This window comes from Stomoxys calcitrans, chromosome 2 (assembly GCF_963082655.1).
Source record: "Stomoxys calcitrans chromosome 2, idStoCalc2.1, whole genome shotgun sequence".
Taxonomy (NCBI): domain Eukaryota; kingdom Metazoa; phylum Arthropoda; class Insecta; order Diptera; family Muscidae; genus Stomoxys; species Stomoxys calcitrans.
Window position 1 is genome coordinate 67,336,953 of NC_081553.1, and position 19,191 is coordinate 67,356,143.

At 37.0% G+C, this 19,191-nt stretch overlaps 1 protein-coding gene across 3 annotated transcripts in view; it reads left to right on the top strand.

Annotated features, from left to right (window-relative positions):
* The window catches only part of LOC106085876 (uncharacterized), a 37,608-nt gene extending 24,547 nt beyond the window's left edge, over positions 1-13,061 (top strand). Inside the window, exons 1-5 of one of the 3 annotated variants that reach the window (XM_013250319.2) lie at positions 2,177-2,293; positions 9,131-9,563; positions 9,626-9,772; positions 12,241-12,377; positions 12,449-13,061. In XM_013250319.2, coding sequence (XP_013105773.1) covers positions 2,290-2,293; positions 9,131-9,563; positions 9,626-9,772; positions 12,241-12,377; positions 12,449-12,939 — 1,212 coding nt within the window. In that variant the 5' untranslated portion in view covers positions 2,177-2,289 and the 3' untranslated portion in view covers positions 12,940-13,061. Of the gene's footprint in view, positions 1-2,176; positions 2,533-9,130; positions 9,564-9,625; positions 9,773-12,240; positions 12,378-12,448 lie in introns of those variants that run through there. The other 2 variants (XM_013250321.2, XM_013250320.2) reach the window with 2 other exon arrangements.
* Positions 13,062-19,191: the final 6,130 nt, after the last annotated feature.

The window sequence follows — 19,191 nt, forward strand, 5'->3', positions numbered from 1 at the left end:
GTAGAAGTCATCGGTGTAATATTTCAGTTCATTCGGATACGAATTTGCGCCTTGTAGGGGTTCAAGAAGCAAACTCGGAAGATCGGTTTATATGGGAGTTGTATCAAGCTATAGATCGATTCAGACTATATTGGACAAGTATGTTGAAGGTTATGGGAGAAGCCGTTGTACAAAATTTCTGCCAAATCGCATGAGAATTACGCCTTCTAGCGGCTCAAGAAGTCAAGATCCCAGATTGGTTTATATGGCAGCTATATCAGGTTATGTACCGATTTGTGCCATACTAATCACAGTTCTTGAAAGTCATAACAAAACGCCTCATGCTAAATTTCAGCCAAAACGGTTTAAAATTGCGCCCTCTAGCGGCTGAAGAAGTCAAGATACAAGATCGGTTTATATGGCAGTGCAAAATTTCATCCAAATCGAATAAGTTAGCGCCCCCTAAAAGCTGAATAAATCAAGGCCCAAGATCGGTTTATATGGCAGCTATATCAGGTTATGTACCGATTTGCGACAAACTAAGCACAGTTCTTGAGAGTCACAACAAAACACCTCATGCAAAATTTCAACCAAATCGGTTGAGAATTGCGCCCTCTAGCGGCTCAAGAAGTCAAGATCCAAGATCGGTTTATATGACAGCTATACCAGATTATGAACCGATTTATTTCATATTTAACACAGCTGTTGGAAGTGATACCAAAACATTACGTGCAAGAATTCAGTCAAATCGGACGAGAATTGCGCCCTCTAGAGGCTCAAGAAGTAAAGACCCAAGATCGGTTTATATGGCAGCTATATCAAAATATGGACTGATTTGAACCATACTTAGCGCAATTTTTGGAAGTGATACTAAAACTCCTCATGCAAAATTTCAGTCAAATCGGACTAGAACTGCGCCCTCATGAGGTTGAAGAAGTCAAGACCCAAAATCAGTTTATATGGCAGCTATATCAGGTTATGTACCGATTTGCGCCATATTAAGCACAGTTGTTGGAAGTCACAATAAAACACCTCATGCAAAATTTCAGCCAAATCGTATAAGAATTGCGCGCTCTAGAGGCTCAAGAAGTCAAGGCCCAAGTTCGGTTTTTAAGGCAGCTTTACCAGGTTATGGACTGCTCAATTGCTGGAAGTCATAATAAAATACCTCATGCAACATTTCAGTTAAATCGAACGAGAATTGCGCCCTCTAGAGGCTCAAGAAGTCAAGACCCAAGATAGGTTTATATGGCAGCTATATTAAAACATGGACCGATTTGACCCATTTACAATCCCAATCGACCTACACTAGTTAGAAAGTATTTTTGCAAAATTTCAAGCCCATAGCTGTACTCCTTCGAAAGTTAGCGTGCTTTCGACAGACAGACGGACGGACGGACAGACGGACGGCCAGACGGACGGACATTGCTATATCGACTTAAAATGTCATGACGATCAAGAATATATAAACTTTATGGGGTCTTAGAAGCATATTTCGAGATGTTACAAATAGAATGACGAAATTAGTACACCCCCAACCTATGGTGAAGGGTATAAAAATCCTTTACTGAATATTTTTGCAAAGGCATATATGGGTCCAAAATGATTTTTGGAGGTTTTAGTAAGTGAAAAATTTATGAAATGTATTTTTTTTTTTTTTTTTTTTTTTTTTTTAAAATGTTTGGCCTTCGGGGAAGGTTTTCTTCAAACCCGCTTGGCACTCAATGTGTTAAGAAGGATGTTTTAAGAAAAGAAAAATATCCCTTATAAATTTAACTTATATAAGGCGGCCCAGCTTGCGTTATTAAAACCTTTTTGTGGGGTAACCCATAAGATTCGTAAAAATGTTTTTGTTAAGGAATGTTTTGGAACGTCATCCTGGTAACACTTTATATGTTACAATTTATTGAAAAAATGCTTAAAATCCAATAAAATCTATTGAAACTCCCTCTACCAAAAGCACTTAATCCATTTCATTACCTAAAGCCTTTTTCATTCATTAAGTCGGACTATTTACAATTCGAATAACGAAAACATTGTTACTATCATTGTTGCTTGACTCGTGTGAAGTTGAAGTTTGCGCCTCACTTTATTTTCCAAAACGAAATACATTTAACGCCACTGCATTGCAATGAGGGTTTTAATTAAAATGGGAGATAAACAACACACACAGCAAAATAAATTGAGTGCAACCATCACACCACACTGTTGATGGCCAAGTTCAATAGATTTAGTTTCAGTTGGCCATCAACATTGCTGAAGTGAAATTCTCCAAAGCCACCATAACAAACACCACCATCCAGCAACCATATGAGTTTAGTTTTCCAATTTGAACAAAAACCAAATATCTGCAATTGATTGATATTGGACAAGTTGTGGCGCTCACCAGTGCTGCCATTGCCACCACCATCACCACCAATCTCCATGAGGATAAAAGATTAAACCAAAAATAAAAATAATTCGATATGCCACCAATGATGGCATCTGTTGCAATTTGTCTGTAAAGTTTTTGGATTTTGTGTTATTTTTTTTTTTCATAAATTTTCCATATATGTGAGTGCAAGTGTTTAAGAGTGGTATTTAATCTGTATTTTTTATAGTTGAAATACTTTGTTTATATGGACTTTGAAACAAATTTAAGCATATTACTCGATTGACTTTTCCGATTTTAATGAAGTTTCTAAGAAATTTAACTTCTAGTGATACATAATGTATCAATGCAAAGTTTGGATACCATTCTACTGCGGTGATTAAGTAACGTACTCATGCAAAGTATCGAAACAAAGCAATTATGGGCTTTGTTTACATCTACCATATGAATGCAATACATTGTTTATTTTCATTAAATATGTTTAAAAGTATGAAATTAGTATTAAAAATGCTACCAAAACCTGCCAAAATTTGTTACCCGGCCATTTTTCTTTGTCTTTTGTTATCTATTGTGTGTGCGAAAGCAGAAAAATGTTTAAGCATCAATAATCAAATTGGTGCTTGGTTGCTATTATGTTGCGTTACAAATACTTTACCGATACAATATAAAAATTTTGTATCGTGATATTTTGAAACATAATACATTGTTGGAATACAAAGCAACCAAAATTTTGAAGTTGGCAAAAATAGCAAATTTTGCCAATGAACATTCCACTAAGGAACAGGACCAAACTTCTCACATATCAATGAGTGCACTCTCATTCAAGTGCAAGCTCAATGATAAGGGCCTCCATTTTATAGCCGAGTCCGAACGGCGTGCCGCAGTGCGACACCTCTTTGGAGAGAAGTTTTACATGGCATAGTACCTCACAAATGTTGCCAGCATTAGGAGGGGAAACCACTGCCAACAATTTTTTTCTGATGGTCTCGCCAGGATTCGAACCCAGGCCGTCAGCGTCATAGCCGGACATGCTAACCTCTGCGCCACGGTGGCCTCCTACATTTTGGCGGTTAGCCTGAATTAATTTCTTAAAAAAAGTCGGGCGATGACGACTTTATAATACCCAACACCTACCTCGGCGGATGTTTTCAGATGGGCTATTAAACAATTCTTATCAAATTTCGAGCAACTTTGTTCAAACTGTAATATCTACGGTGGACAAATGACAACATTATTGCCAATCAGCCAAAACCTGACGAACATAAATATGGGAGCTACATCTAAATCTGAACCGATTTTGACCAAACTTCTTAGTTATTGTGGTAGGCATCGAGGAAAGTGTTGTGCACAATTTTGGCAATATTGGTCAAAAATGCGTTTGCAGTGACCCTAAAAGTAGAAATCGGGTGAAATACATGTATGGCAGAACCGATTTCTATGTAATTCAACAGTAATATTATAAGAATATGAGAGAATCGGTTAACAATGAGCATTTGATTGCAATGTTAGTCCAAATCTGACGAACATATATATGGAGCTATATCTAAATCTGAATCGATTTCTTGCAAACTTCTTAGATATTGTGCTAGTCATCGGGTAAAGCGCTGTGCCAAACTTAGCTTTTGGGTCAATAAATACGCTTACAGTGACCATAGAAGTGAAAATCGGGTGATATATAAATATATGGCAGCTATATCTAAATCTGAATCGATTTCTATGAAATTCACCTGTAATGTCGATAGACATTAGAAAATCTTTCCTGCCGAATTTCTAGAGAATCGGTTAACGAATGAGCACTTTATCGGAATATTTCTCAAAATCGAACGAACATCAACATGGGAGCTATATTTTAATCAGATTCGATTTCGAGCAAACTTTATAGATATTGTGGAAGTTGTCGAAGAAGGCATTGAAGAAAATTTTGGGAAGATTGGTAAATAAATGCGCTTGCAGTGGCTCGAGGAGTGAAAATAGGGCAATATATATATAAATATGAGAGCTATATGTAAATCTGAACCGATTTCTATGAAATTCACCAGTAATGTCGAGAGTCATTAGAAAATCTTTCCTGCCGATTTTCTAGAGAATCGGTCAACAAATGAACACTTTATTGTAATATTTCTCAAAACCCGACGAACATATATATGGGAGCTATATCTAAATCTGAAACGATTCCGATTGATATAGTGGAAGTCATCGTGGAAAGCGTTATACAAAGTTTTGGAAAGATTGGTCAATAAATGCGCTTGCAGTGGCTCTAGGAGTGCAAATCGGGCGATCTATATATATTGGGTTGCCCAAAAAGTAATTGCGGATTTTTCATATAGTCGGCGTTGACAAATTTTTTCACAGCTTGTGACTCTGTAATTGCATTCTTTCTTCTATAAAAAAAAAGTATAAAAAAAAGTATATTTGATTTAAGTTCATTCTAAGTTTTATTAAAAATGCATTTACTTTCTTTTAAAAAATCCGCAATTACTTTTTGGGCAACCCAATACATGAGAGCTATATCTAAATCTGAAGCGATTTCTATGAAACTCACCAGTAGCAACGAGAGTCATTAGAAAATCCCTCCTTCCTAATTTCAAGGGAATCGGTTAACAACTAACCATTTTATTGTCTTATAACAGCAAATCGGACGAACATGTATATGGTAACTATATCTAAATCAGAACCGATTTTTTTCCAATTTCAGTGGGCTTTGTTTCTAGGCCAAAAAAAGTGAATGTACCTAATTTGAAGACGATCGGATGAAAACTCCGACCTGTAGTTTGTACACAAATTACCAAGGACAGACAGACAGACGGACAGTCAGACAGAGAGACAGACAAACGGACATAGCTAAATCGAATCAAAAAGAGATTCTGAGCCGATCGGTATACTTATCAATGGGTCTATCTCTCTTTCTTTTGGGTGCGTTACCACAGTAGCGCTGTAGGGTATTAAAAAAATGTGCCAAGTTCGTCCTGGCCAAATCTTGGGAACCCACCGCCATGGATTCTGTTCAAAAATATGGGAGCTATATCTGGTTATAGACCGATTTGGATCGTACTTGGCACAGTTGTTGAAAGTCATAACAGAACACTACACGCAAAATTTTCAGCCAAATCGGATAAAAGTCGAGGTTTGTAAGGGCCCAAGAAGAAAAATTTCAGCCAAATCGCATAAAAGTCGAGGTTTGTAAAGGCCCATGAAGTCAAATCGGGAGATCGGTTTATATGGGAGCTATATCATATACTCGATTGAATTGGACCGTACTTGAAACAGTTGTTGGAAGTCATAACAGAACACTAAATGCAAAATTACGGCCAATTCGGGTGAAAATTGCGGCTTCCATGGGCTCAAGAAGTCAAATCGGGAGATCGATTTATATGGGAGTTATATCAGGTCAAAGACCAATTTGGACCACATTTGACACAGTTATTGGAATTCATAACAGAACACTAAATGCAAAATTTCGACCAATTCGAGTGAAAATTGCGGCTTCCATGGGCTCAAGAAGTCAAATCGGGAGATAGGTTTATATGGGAGCTATATCAGGTTATAGACCAATTCGGATTGTACTTGGCACAGTTATTAAAAGTCATAACAAAACACTAAATGCTCAATTTCAGCCAAATCGTACAAAAATTTCGGCTTCCAGGGGCTCCAGAAGTCAAATCGGGAGATCGGTTTATATGGGTGATTTTTCCAAATTTAACCAATATGACAAATTTACAATCCCCATCGACCTACATCATTAGTAAGAATCTGTGGAAAATTTCAATCGGCTAGCTTTACGCGTTCGAACGCTATCGTGAGACGATCAAAAATATATATACTTTATGGGGACCTAGATCAATATTTCGAGGAGTTACAAACGTAATGACTTGATTAGTATACCTTCATCCTAGGGTGGTGGGTATAAAAATAGGTTTTTAACTAAGATTTACAAAACAAAAGCTTTACCTGAAAAAAGTTATGTTTAGGATTTTATATTCATCAACCTGCAAAAATCGAAAAAAAAATAAAAAAAATAAGAAAAATATTTTAAAAGTATGTTAAAATCACATAAAAACTAAAATTTAACAGAAAATTAAATATAGTGAAAAAAATTTTATTTTGTTTTTTTTTTGTGTTTCTTATTATTTTTTAGCTTTTGTAAAATGTACTTTTTTTGGCTTTTATTTGAAAATTAAATCGTATATATATTTCTTTTATTTTTGCGTTCTGATTTTCAATATCTGTGCCGAGAATGATTATAATCGCTCTATAAACTGATATAGCGCCCATACAAAGCAATCCTTAGATTTTAATTCTTGAGCCCCTAAAAGTCTCAATTTTCATCCGTTTTCTCTGAAATTTGGTTTTGACTTCTTGAGCCGCTAGTGATCTCAATTTTCATCTGATTTGACTGAAATTGGGACAAGGGCTTGGATTCTGACTTTCCATCTCAGTGCCGAGTATGATCGGAATCAGTTTATAAACTGATATAGCCCCCATACAAACCAATCCTCAGATTTGACTTCTTGAGTCCCTAAACGCCTTTATATTCAACCGATTCCGTTTTAACTTCCAATATCAGTGCCGAGTATGATTTGAATCGGTCTATATGCTGAGGTAGGCGCCTTGAATACCAATTCCTCCATATAACTACTTGAGAACAAAGCAACCGCAACCGATTTCCAATTAGATTTTTGTCAAATAATGCAAATACGAACTGAGTTAATAAAGCCAAAATTTTGTAGCGTAACCATGGTGGTGGGTACCCAAGAGTTGGTCCAGCCGAACTTGTTTTCTTTAACCATAAAAGGCGTTGAATACTATAAAACACCAAAATGATTAGCAGAAAACTACACAAAAGCCAGGGAACGGCTTGTTGTGCTCTGTATCAACTCTAATACAGAGGTTTTCACGTTTTCGATCCTAATGGATGGGGTGTCTCTCAGGCGTAGTACCGACATTGAAAAATACTCATCGCCCCTCCCATATGATATCCACACAGATTCACAGACTCTATACCCAAAATTAAAAAAAAAATTGTATGACATTTTTTTTTTTATTTGTTTTAATTCAAGAATTTTTTGCAATTACTGCTTTGTTTTTAAATTGACTATCTTACTTTTTTTTACTTTCATCATCATGGAATAGCGAGCAAGGTTTGTGAACAGTTTCATATTGTGCGCATGCGCAACATTTCTTACACAAAGACATATGTTCAAATTCCACTTACATGAATGATGATAGCTACAACACCGACACTCTGTGCAAGTGACCAAGGCAGAAAGTTTTACTTGCACTTGGTCATTGCGTGTAAGAGCCACACACGATATGACCAAAAATAACAGTACCAGCAGCATTTTCGGCTCCACAAGGAGTTTTGGAGCAAAAATGCATTGGCCAGGCTTAAACGAGTTGGCTGATTGGTGGAGTTATATGGATCGTTTTGTTTTTTTTTTTCAAGTGAATTTATGATCGATCTTATTTTTGTATGCGAAGTGGCGAAGAAAGTGTGTCAGGTGTGGTGGTGGTGGCTGCCTGATGTGTGGCTGCGCCTGGGATTTGGACTTGCACCACAATCACACACATTTAACCAAGCATTTCGATATTGTATGTCGTGTCATGGCACTTTGCTTACACAAAATCACATTCATTGAATGCCAGCGAGACCATAGCAAAATGGTCGGCTATATGTATGCTGCAGTGGTCGCCTTACAATGTTTGTCAACTGGGGAGAGATAGGCAAACGAGAGACTAAAACCGCAACAATCGCACTCGTACTCGCACCATCCGAAAACCAGCTTCCAGCAACTCAGTTCAAAAGAAATTTTTTCTCCATCTGCTGTTGTCTTCAGATAAAGCCGAAAAGTGTATAAACTGTTTCTGGATGTTTTTTTTTTTTTTGATTATTTTTTTTTTTGCCTGAAATTTATGTTGTTTTGATCAAAGTGAAAACCATACACCACACATCACTGCCTTAGCTGTAAAGGCATACAAAACATTTTAAACGCCATCGCCATCACTGGCAGCTGTGGCAAACTTGGCTTTAGCGTCAGACAGCGCCAGCGCCTTTGCCTGCAAGCAGTACAGCAACATCATCTCCATACACCATACACATCAACAGCACCGGCCCGCCACCGGTTTCGGTCTTAAAGTCAAAATGTGATTAAACTTTATTAGAAATCAATTAAATTTATGCATACAATTTCAAAGTAAACGTAGTCCAGTCAAAAATGACGTTGTTTGGGAAAGTTGTGGTGTGTTCAAATTTCATATGAAATATTTGGATAAGGGGGAGAGTAACAAAGAAAACAAAAAACTAAATGAAAATTTTGAAAAAAATGACAGTGTATACTTTTATTAAAACTTAACAACATTTCAAGAATGTCCAGGTGCAAGTGAGTTATCACTTTGTAAGACATTTACAATTTTTGTGAGTGTAAAAATAGTAAAAAAAAACACAATTTTGGAAAAAAAAATTGAAAAAATATTTGGTGAATATTTGGGTGAAGTTGGATTACTGCACATGTCAACAGCTAGCAAGCGCTATTCGCAATATCACATTTTCCTCACTTTAGTATCATGAACTTGGCTATATAACGTGAAAAATTGTTACCTCCTAAACTTAATCTTAAAGAACAGCAAAAGTGCCTTCACCCAGGCCGATTCTTTTGTACTTTCCCTTCAAATAGTAACAAGTCTCATGAAGCTTATCTGTTTTAATCATACATTTTTAAAATACAGACCAAAAAATTTAACACTTTTTCTAATTTTCCTTTCTTATTTTTCGTTTCATTTCAGAGATGGAATTTAAATTGAAATCATTAGGATTTTCAATTCTCATAACCACATTCATCTGTTTGTCCATCTTGGTTGGTCATATCTCCGCTGAAGCTTTACGTTTGCCCGACCAACAGGGACCCGTTCAACAGGTGCAGCAGCCACAGCTTCAACTTCAACCTCAGCAGCAACAACAACAACAACCCATTAATCTCAACAATGTTCAAACGATATTCCCCAATCAACAACAGCAGCCTCAACAACTGCAACAACCAGGTGTTGGTGGTGAGGAACGTGGTCGTTCCTCCATTCTAGATATCTTCGGTTTGGGCTCTGACAATGATCCCTATTTGGCTCGCACTAGCTCAAATTGTTTGAGTGGTGATCTCTCAGAATGTTTCAAAAATCAAGCATTGTCTACATTTGATGAGATTTTCTATCGCCAAAGTTATCCGTGAGTATTAAAGTTGAATGAATAAAACGAAAACTTTACTAAATGTCTTATTTTCGTTTTAGCTTAACTGAATTTGCCCGTGTTGTTCGCATGCCCGAAAATCAACAACGTTCGCTGTTGCAAGAACCTTTTGAATATTCCGAAGAACCCCGTAATGAGGATAACGATTGGGATCAAATGGCTAAATATGCCTTGAGACGAGCTGAAAGGTGAGTGTACATGAAAAGCTAATTAAAAACAAATGAGATAAGAATTACGCCCTCTAGTGCCCCTCAAGATCCCAGATCGGTTGGTATATGGCAGCTATATCAGGTTATAAACCGATTTGAACCATAGTACTCACAGTTTTTTGAAGTCATAACCAAACACTTCATGCAAAATTTCACCGAAATCGGATAAGAATTGCTCCCTCTAGAGGCTCAAGAAGTCAAGATCCCAGATCGGTGTATATGGAATCTATATCAGACTATAGACCGATTTGAAAGTCATAATAAAACACTTCAAGCTAAATTTCAGCTAAATCGAATGAGAATTGCGCCCTCTAGTTGCTCAAGAAGTCCAGATCCAAGATTGGATTAAATGGCAATTATATCAGGTCATAAACCGATTTGAACCATACTAAGCACAGTTGCTGGAAGTCATAACGAAATATTCCATTAACAAATTTTAGCCTCCCATGGTGGAGGGTATTGCTGGGCCGACTCTGTTGTACACACCTTCATGGATTTCTCCAAAAATTTGCCTTTATTAACTCACTTCATATTTGAATTATTTTACAACAATCAAATCGGGAAATTATTACGGCTTCCATGGTCTCAAGTAGTCATATGGGGCAATCGGTATGTAGAGGTCTATATCAGTATGTAGACTTATACTTGGCATGGATGTTGGAAGTCATAACAGAAGCCTTTGTGTCAAATTTCAGCCAAATGAGGTGAAAATTGACCTCCCTCCCTCCCTGAGACCTGGGAGCTCAAAAAGTCAAATTCGGGGATCAGTTTATACATGAGCTAAATCAGTATATAGAAGGATTCAGTTCAATTCCTAGTATGGATCTTGGAATTCATTAAGGAATTCGTTGCGCCAAATGGGATGAAAATTACTACTTCTAGGTGCTCAAGAAGTCAAATTCGGGCAACGGTTAATTTTGGGGGTATACCAGTTTATTGACCAATTCTGATCATACTTGGCAATGATGTTGAACAGAACAGAAGTCCTCATGCCAAGATTCAGCCAAATCTGATGAAAACTGAGGCTTTAATGGGCTTGAGAAATCAAATCCGGTGATTGGTTTGTATTGTATTTATAGACCAATTCAGATCATTCTTGGCACTGATATTGAAAGTCAGAACGGAAGTCCTTGCGCCGAATTAGATGAAAATTTGATCTTCTATGTGCTCAAGAAGTCAAATCAGGGAATCGATTTATATTGGGGGTAAACCGATTCTGATCATACTCGGCAATAATTTTAAAATCAGAACAGAAGTTTTTATGGCAAGTTTCAGTTAAATCGGATGAAGACTGAAAATTTTAAGGGCTCAAGAAGTCAAATCCGGGAATAGGTTTATATTGGGGGTAAACCAGTTTCTTGGCCGATTAAGATCATACTCCGCACCGATGTTGGAAGTCAGACTGAACGTCATTGTGCCAAATTTCTGCCAAATCGGACGAAAACTGGGGCTCAAGAAGCCAAATTCGGGGATCGGTTTGCAAGGGGGCTTTATCTGTTTATAGACCGGTTCGGATCATTCACGGTACTATTAACAAATGTCAGAATTATGTGCAAAATTTGAGCCGAATCGAAGGAAATTTGAGGTATCTTGGGGCTCAAGAAATGCAAAATGGGGATCGGATTACATTTTCTTCATCCAATTGCTTCGCTTCCCCACACAGCAAAGCTAGGATGCTGGTTCATACCAAAGTTGGACGTTTTCTTCGCCTTTCGTCCAGTGAGCCATTGTCTAAGAATAAAACTCTTCACTTTTCGCAGTGACCATGGAAACAAAACTCTTGTTTAATACGTTGGAGACTTAAATCGCTCGAGAGCAGTAATCTCATCCTGATACTTCTTCTTAGTCAAAGTGAGATCCATACTGTTTGGAAAAGCAAACATTGTATCACATGTTGCACAGTTGCCTGATTTTAAAGTCTGACAGCCTTAAAATAAGATATGTCCCCATCGTTGTTATGATGCACAAAAGTCCTTAACACCTTTTTGCAGGTGTAAGTTGTTTTGCCCTTTTCCAGCAACATGGATTTGCCATAACTCTCAAAACGATATGTTTTGAATGTTTCTGTGAGTGCTGGAATGTCATCTTTGTGGTGATTATCATCTATTCTATCGACATTCAGTAAGCATTCAGCCATATAACTCTTCTCTACGTAGAGATGTTCTCCACCATTGCTGAATGGAATTTTCATTCTTCATTCATTTCTGTTAAATCGGATAACAGCTAGCATAAAGAAGACTACACTGTGCAGCAATTACAATTACAATATGTTCATTAACATTAAATACAAGAAAAGATAGTTCTATTAGTCAAAAAATAGGATAATTCCATAGACTGAAAAAAAGAAATAAATAAAATAAATAAACCTCTTCTGAAAATCCCATACCAAACAGTACTCTCCACGATATAATAAAACTACAATCACATCTTTTTAAATTTCTTTACAGATTTATCAAATCCACCGCTTTGGAAGTAGAAGTTCCTGAAGAATTTACTGAAGCTGGACGTTATCAGGCTCGTTTCATTGGCAATGATATTGACAGTGAATTGGATATCATTGAAGACAAACATGCCTCAGGCCTAAGTAAGTGATATACATTTAGTTAACCTTAATTTCAACTCCTAACTAATTTTGTTTAAACCTTTTCTTTGTAGAACGCAAGAAGTTGAAGAAATTGATCATTCCCCTGTTGTTGGTATTGAAAATCTTCAAATTGAAACTGTTGCTGTTCTTGCCCTTCATCTTGGGTCTTGTTGGTCTGAAGAAGATTCTTAGCTTGGCTGCCATCATTTTGCCTGGAGTTTTTGCCTACTTCAAATTGTGTCGTCCACCAGGTGCTGGTTTCAGCTCAGGCGGTGGCATTTTGTCGGGTCTTTTTGGTGCCAAGGAATCCTTTACACAATACTCACCTCAAGGTGTGGGTTCAGCTACCTATTATCATCATCATGATCACTATGAACATGGAGGCTATAGGCCAGAACCTCAGTTCTCTAAACCTTATGGTGATTACTATAACAAGAACTATGATCAGGGAACGGCCACCAGTGGAAACTCGGTTAGCTTTGGTGGTTCTCATGAAGCTGCTTACTCTGGTTATTATGGCAGAAATACAGGCAAAGATATTGAAAGTACTCAAAAGAGTTAGAAAGAAGGGAGAACCATCTCTCTTTTATAGCTTTGCTGTAATGCCATGAATTTCTAATATTTATAGGCTTGTTTTCATTTCATTGTTATTTTGTTTTATGTGTTGTGAAATTTTTACTTCTATTAAGGGAATATTTATTTAAATTTTTTTTATAAAACTATTTATTTATATAGATTTTTTGTTAAAATAAAAATGTAAATTTTTTATAAATTCAAATTGTTTTCTATTAAATGAATTGCCTAATGGAGATGATAGTGCCAATAAGCCTTAACTACTTAACTGACCAAAGTTATGCAATTCAAAGAATTATAATTATACTTCAGTCTTGACAAAGATACTGTTTCTTCATTCACTCTGCCAAACACCAATAAATGTTGCCAGCAGTTAGCTATAATTAAGCAACCAGAGTTAAACAAATAGTTATCACTAGTTATTGATTTATTTCATCTAGATGTTCATATCAATGAATTCATGTTAAATTTGTTTCCAACTATCCATTGGAGTTGATAGTTCCAACCGCTCAATTGACCAAAGTTATTCAATTCGAAGAATTAAAACTACACTCCAGTCTTGACGAAGATAATATTTCTTCTTCATTCACTGTGCCTAACATCAATGAATGCTGCCTGCTGTGACCTTTTACTTAGCAACCATACACACATGGTTATCACTACTTGTACTTGTATTTCATTAAGAAGTTCATATCATAAAATTCATTGATGCCTTCAACTACATTTAATTATAAACAATTATCCTTTCGATATTTCATTGTGAACATCTTACCTTAGTTGTACACAATATAGCATGTATTTGATCTCGTAAAACTTTCCATAGATATAAACTAAAATTAATAAAGCTTTGCAGCAATTAAGTATGATATTGCAATTTGCAAAGTAATTGTGGAATTACTTTCAATAACTGTATGCAGAAGAATAATTGTAGCAAATATATGTGTTATAAGAAAGATTTGAGTTAGCAGGAATTTAATATAAATTGGTATGAAATTAATCCACATGATGTTCGGCAAAGGTGCATTTGGACGTTACGCATCAAAATGCTAAGAAATGATTTTCAAGGATTAATTTATAAATTTCAACCTTTGAGTTATTATACTGGGTTGCCCAAAAAGGAATTGCGGATTTTTTAAAAGAAAGTAAATGCATTTTTAATAAAATTTAGAATGAACTTTAATCAAATATACTTTTTTTACACTTTTTTCTAAAGCAAGCTAAAAGTAACAGCTGATAACTGACAGAAGAAAGAATGCAATTACAGAGTCACAAGCCGTTGAAAAAATTTGTCAACGCCGACTATATGAAAAATCCGCAATTATTTTTTGGGCAACCCAATACTATGTACAATAGGCCGTCCCATCCCCTACAGGAGAAAAACTTTTTCCTTAGTAGAGAAATCCTTCACTGTATTGTTCTCTTGATCCTAATAAGCAAAATACGAAAAATTATTATCCTCCACCATAACATGGAGGCATAGTAATTTCATCATTCAGTTAGTAACATATCGAAATATTGGTGTTAGATACGATAAAGAATATATATTCTTGATCGCCATGACATTATAAGTCGATCTAGTTTCGGCCGCCCGTCTGTGGAAAGCACTATAACATTCGAAGGAGTAAAGCTAGGCCATTGAAATTTTGCACAAATTCTTCCTGTTAGTGTAGGTCAGTTGGGATTGTAAATGGGCCATATCGGACTATATTTAGATATAACTGCCATATAAGCCGATCTTCCGATTATACTCTTTGAGTCTTGAGAGCGCAACCATGACCTCGTGTCAAGTATGATTTGCATCGGGTTAAAACCTGATATAGCTCCCAGATAAATCGATCATCCGATTATATTTTTTGAGTCCCTAGAGGGCGCAGTTCTTATCTGATTTGGCTGCAATTTTGCACAATGACCTTTCATACGACTTGTAACGTATATGCCAAGTGTGGTCTGAATCGGTCTATAATCTCATAAAGCTCCCATATAAACTGATCTCCCGACAATACTTCTTTAGCCTCAAAGGGCGTAGTTCTTTTCTGATTTAGCTGAAATTTTGCACAACAGCTTCTACCATGACCCTTAACTTACGTGGTTAATATGAATAGTTTCATAACCTGATATAGCTTCTATATTAAACCAATCTCCCGATTTTACTTCTTGAATTTCAGCCAAATCGGATGAGAATTGCGCACTCTAGCGACTCAACAAGTCAAGATCCAAGATTGGTTTCTATGGCAGCTATACCAGGTTATAAACCGTTTTAAACCATGCTTAGCACAGTGGTTGGAAGTGCCACCAAAACATCACGAGCAAAATTACAGCCAAATCGGATGAGAATTGCGCCCTCTAGCGGCTCAAGAAGTCAAGATCTAAGATTGGTTTATATGGCAGCTACACCAGGTTACGGACAGATTTGTACCATACTTAGCACAGTTGTTGCAAGTCAGAACAAAACACCTCTGTCAAAGTTTTAGCCAAATCGGGTAAGGATTGCACCCTCTAAAAGCTGAAGGAGTCAAGACCCAAGATCGGTTTATATGGCCGCTATATCAGGTTATGAATCTATTAAAAACATATTTAGCACAAATGTTGGAAGTGATACCAAATCACCACGTGCAAAATTTAAGTCAAATCGGATGAGAAATGCGACCCCTAGAGGCTCAAGAAATCAAGACCCAAGATCGGTTTATATGACAACTATATAAAAACATGGACCGATTTGGCCCGTTTACAATCCCAACTGACCTTCACTAATAAGAAGTATTTGTGCAAAATTTCAAGCGGCTAGCTTTAATCTTTCGAAAGTTAGCGTGCTTTCGACAGACAGACGGACGGATAGACGAACGGACAAGAACATATATTCTTGATCGTCGTAAAAATATAAGACGATCTAGCCACGTTCGTCCGTGCAAAATTTCAAGCGGCTAGCTTTAAACTTTCGAAAGTTAGCGTGCTTTCGACAGACAGACGGACGAACGGATAAGTACATATATTCTTGATCGTTGTAAAAATCTGTCTGTCTGTTGAAATCACGCTACAGTCTTTAAAAATAGAGATATTGAGCTAAAATTTTGCACATATTCTTTTTCTGTTCATAAGCAGGTTAAGTTTGAAAATGGGCTATATCGGACCATATTTGATATAACCGATCGGCCGATTTGGGTTCTTAGGCCCATAAAAGCCACATTTATTAACCGATTTTGCTGCAATTTGAAACAATGAGTTGTTAGGCAATCTGACATCTTGCTTCAATTTGGCCACGATCGGTCCAGATTTGGATATAGCTGCCACATAGACCGATCTCTCGATTTAAGGTTAAAAGGTGTACTTATTATCCGTCGCCGAAATTTGGAACAGTGAGTTGTGTTAGGGCATTCGACAACCCTCATAACTTTGGCCCAGATCGGTCCAGATTTAAATATAGCTGTCATAAAGACCTATCTACCAATTTAAGGTCTTGGACCCATAAAAGGCGCATTTATAATCCGATTTTGCTGAAATTGTGAGTTGTGTTAGACCATGTGACATCCATCTTAAATTTGGTCCCGATCGGTCCAGATTTGGATATAGCTGCCGTATAAATCCTATCTCTCGATTTAAGGTTTTGGGCCAATAAAAGGCGCATGTGTAATCCAATATCGCCGAAATTTGGGATAGTGGGTTGTGTTAGGGCCCAGATTTGGATTTAGCTGCCATATAAACCGTTCTCTCGATTTAAGATTTTGGGCCCATTAAAGGCGCATTTATTGTCCGATTTCGCCGAAATTTCAGTGAGTTGTGTTTGGGCCTTCTACATTCCCCTTAAATTTTGCCCAGATCGATCCAGATTTAAATATAGCTGCCATATGGATCGATCTCTCGATTGAGCTCATAAAAGCGCATTTATTGTCCGATTTCGCCGCAATTTTGGACAGTGAGTTGTGTTTGGACCTTCAGCAACCCTCTTCAATTTGGCTCAGCTCGGTCCAGATTTGGATATTGCTGCCATAAAGACCGATCAATCGGTTTAAAGTCTTGGCCCCATAAAAGGCGCATTTATAATCCGATTTCGTTGATATTTGACACAGTGATTTATGTTAGTCTTTTCGACATCAGTGTCGTATATGGTTTAGATCGGTATATATTGGGTTGCCCAAAAAGTAATTGCGGATTTTCCATTTAGTCGGCGTTGACAAATTTTTTCACAACTTGTGACTTTGTAATTGCATTCTTTCTTCTGTCAGTTATCAGCTGTGACTTTTAGCTTGCTTTAGAAAAAAAGTGTAAAAAAAGTATATTTGATTAAAGTTCATTCTAAGTTTTATTAAAAATGCATTTACTTTCTTTTAAAAAATCCGCAATTACTTTTTGGGCAACCCAATATTTAGATATAGCTACCAAAAACGACCAATATTTTGTTCTACAAAATTGAACAATGACATGTAGTTATTAGACCACACAATGTCCGAGCTGAATTTGATCCAAATCGGACCATATTTCTATACAGCTGCTATGGAGGCATAAATTATGGACTTTTCATCGGATTATGATGAAAGGTGGTTAACATATATACCCGAGGTGGTGGCTAACCAAAGTTTGGCAAGGCCGAACATAACGCCTTTTTATACCCTCCACCATGGAATGGGGGTATACTAATTTCGTCATTCTGTTTGTAACTCCTCGATATATTCATCTAAGACAACATAAAGTATATATATTTTTGATCGTCATGTCCTTTTAAGTCGATCTAGCCATGTCCGTCCGTCTGTTCGTCCGTCCGTCTGTTCGTCCGTCCGTCTGTCCGTCCATCTATCTGTCGAAAGCACGCTAAATTTCAAACCGGTACATAACCTGATATAGCTGTCATATGAACCGATCTGGGATCTTGACTTCTTAAGCCTCTAGAGGTCGCAATTATTATCCGATTTGGCTGAAATTTTGTACAACGACTTCTCTCATTACCTTCAATATACGTGTCAATTATGGTCTGAATCGGTGTATAGCCTGATATAGCTCCGAAATAACCCGATCTCCCTGTTTTACTTCGTGAGCCCCTAAAGGGCGCAATTTTTATTCGAATTGGTTGAAATTTTACACAACGACTTCTGAAATTGTCTCCAATATAATTTGATATTATAACTTTAATATCGTAGGAATCCTTTTCTTCTATCATGTGTTTGCCTAGAAAGAGATACCGGGAAAACAAATCGACAAATGCGATTCATGGTGGAGGGTATGTAAGATTCGGCCCGGCCGAACTTAGAACGCTTTTACTTGTTTCTTGTACTCTCAGCTTATTTTTCCATATATTTTTTGTAGCCTCCACCAAAAGATGGGGTTATACTAATTTCCGTTTGTAACACCTCGAAATATGCGTCTAAGACCCCATAAAATATATATATTCCTCATGATCATGACATTTAAATCGATCTAACCATGTCCGTTCGTTTGTCCGTCCATCCGACTGTCTGTAGAAAGCACGCTAACTTTCGAAGGAGTTAAATTAGGAGCATGAAATTTTACAAAAATACTTTTTATTAGTATAGGTCAGTTGGGATTGTAAATGGGCCAAATCCGTTCATGTATTTATAAAGCTGCCATATAAACCGATCTTGGGTCTTGACTTCTTGAGCCTCTAGAGGGCTCAATACTTAAGCGATTTGGCTGAAATTTTGCACTTGGTGGTTTAGTATGACTTTCAACAACTGTGCCAAGTATGGTTCAAATCGGTTCATAACCCGATATGGCTGCCTTAAAAACCGATCTCCCGATTAGACTTCTTGAGCTTCTAGAGGGCGCAATTTTATCCAATATGATTGAAATTTTGCATATATCATTTTGGTATCACTTCCAATCACTCTGCCAAGCATGGTCTTAATCGGATGATAATCTGATATAGATGCCATATAAGCTTATCTCCCGATTAAACTTCTTAAACTTCCAGAAGGCGGAATTCTTATCCGATTTGTCTGAAATTTTGCACACATCGTTGAGGAATATATTCTAACAACTGTGCCAAATATGGTCTAAATCAGTCCATAAATTGATAGAGTCGCCAAACAAGCCTAAATTGTACACATAGTTGAGGAATAACTTCCAACAACTGTGCCAAGTATGGTCTGTATCATTCCATAACCTGATAAAGCCACCATATAGACCGATCTCCCGATTAGACTTCTTGAGCATCTAGAGGGCACAATTCTTATCCAATATGGTTGATATTTTGGATATGTCGTTTCGGTATGACTTCAAACAACTGTGCCAA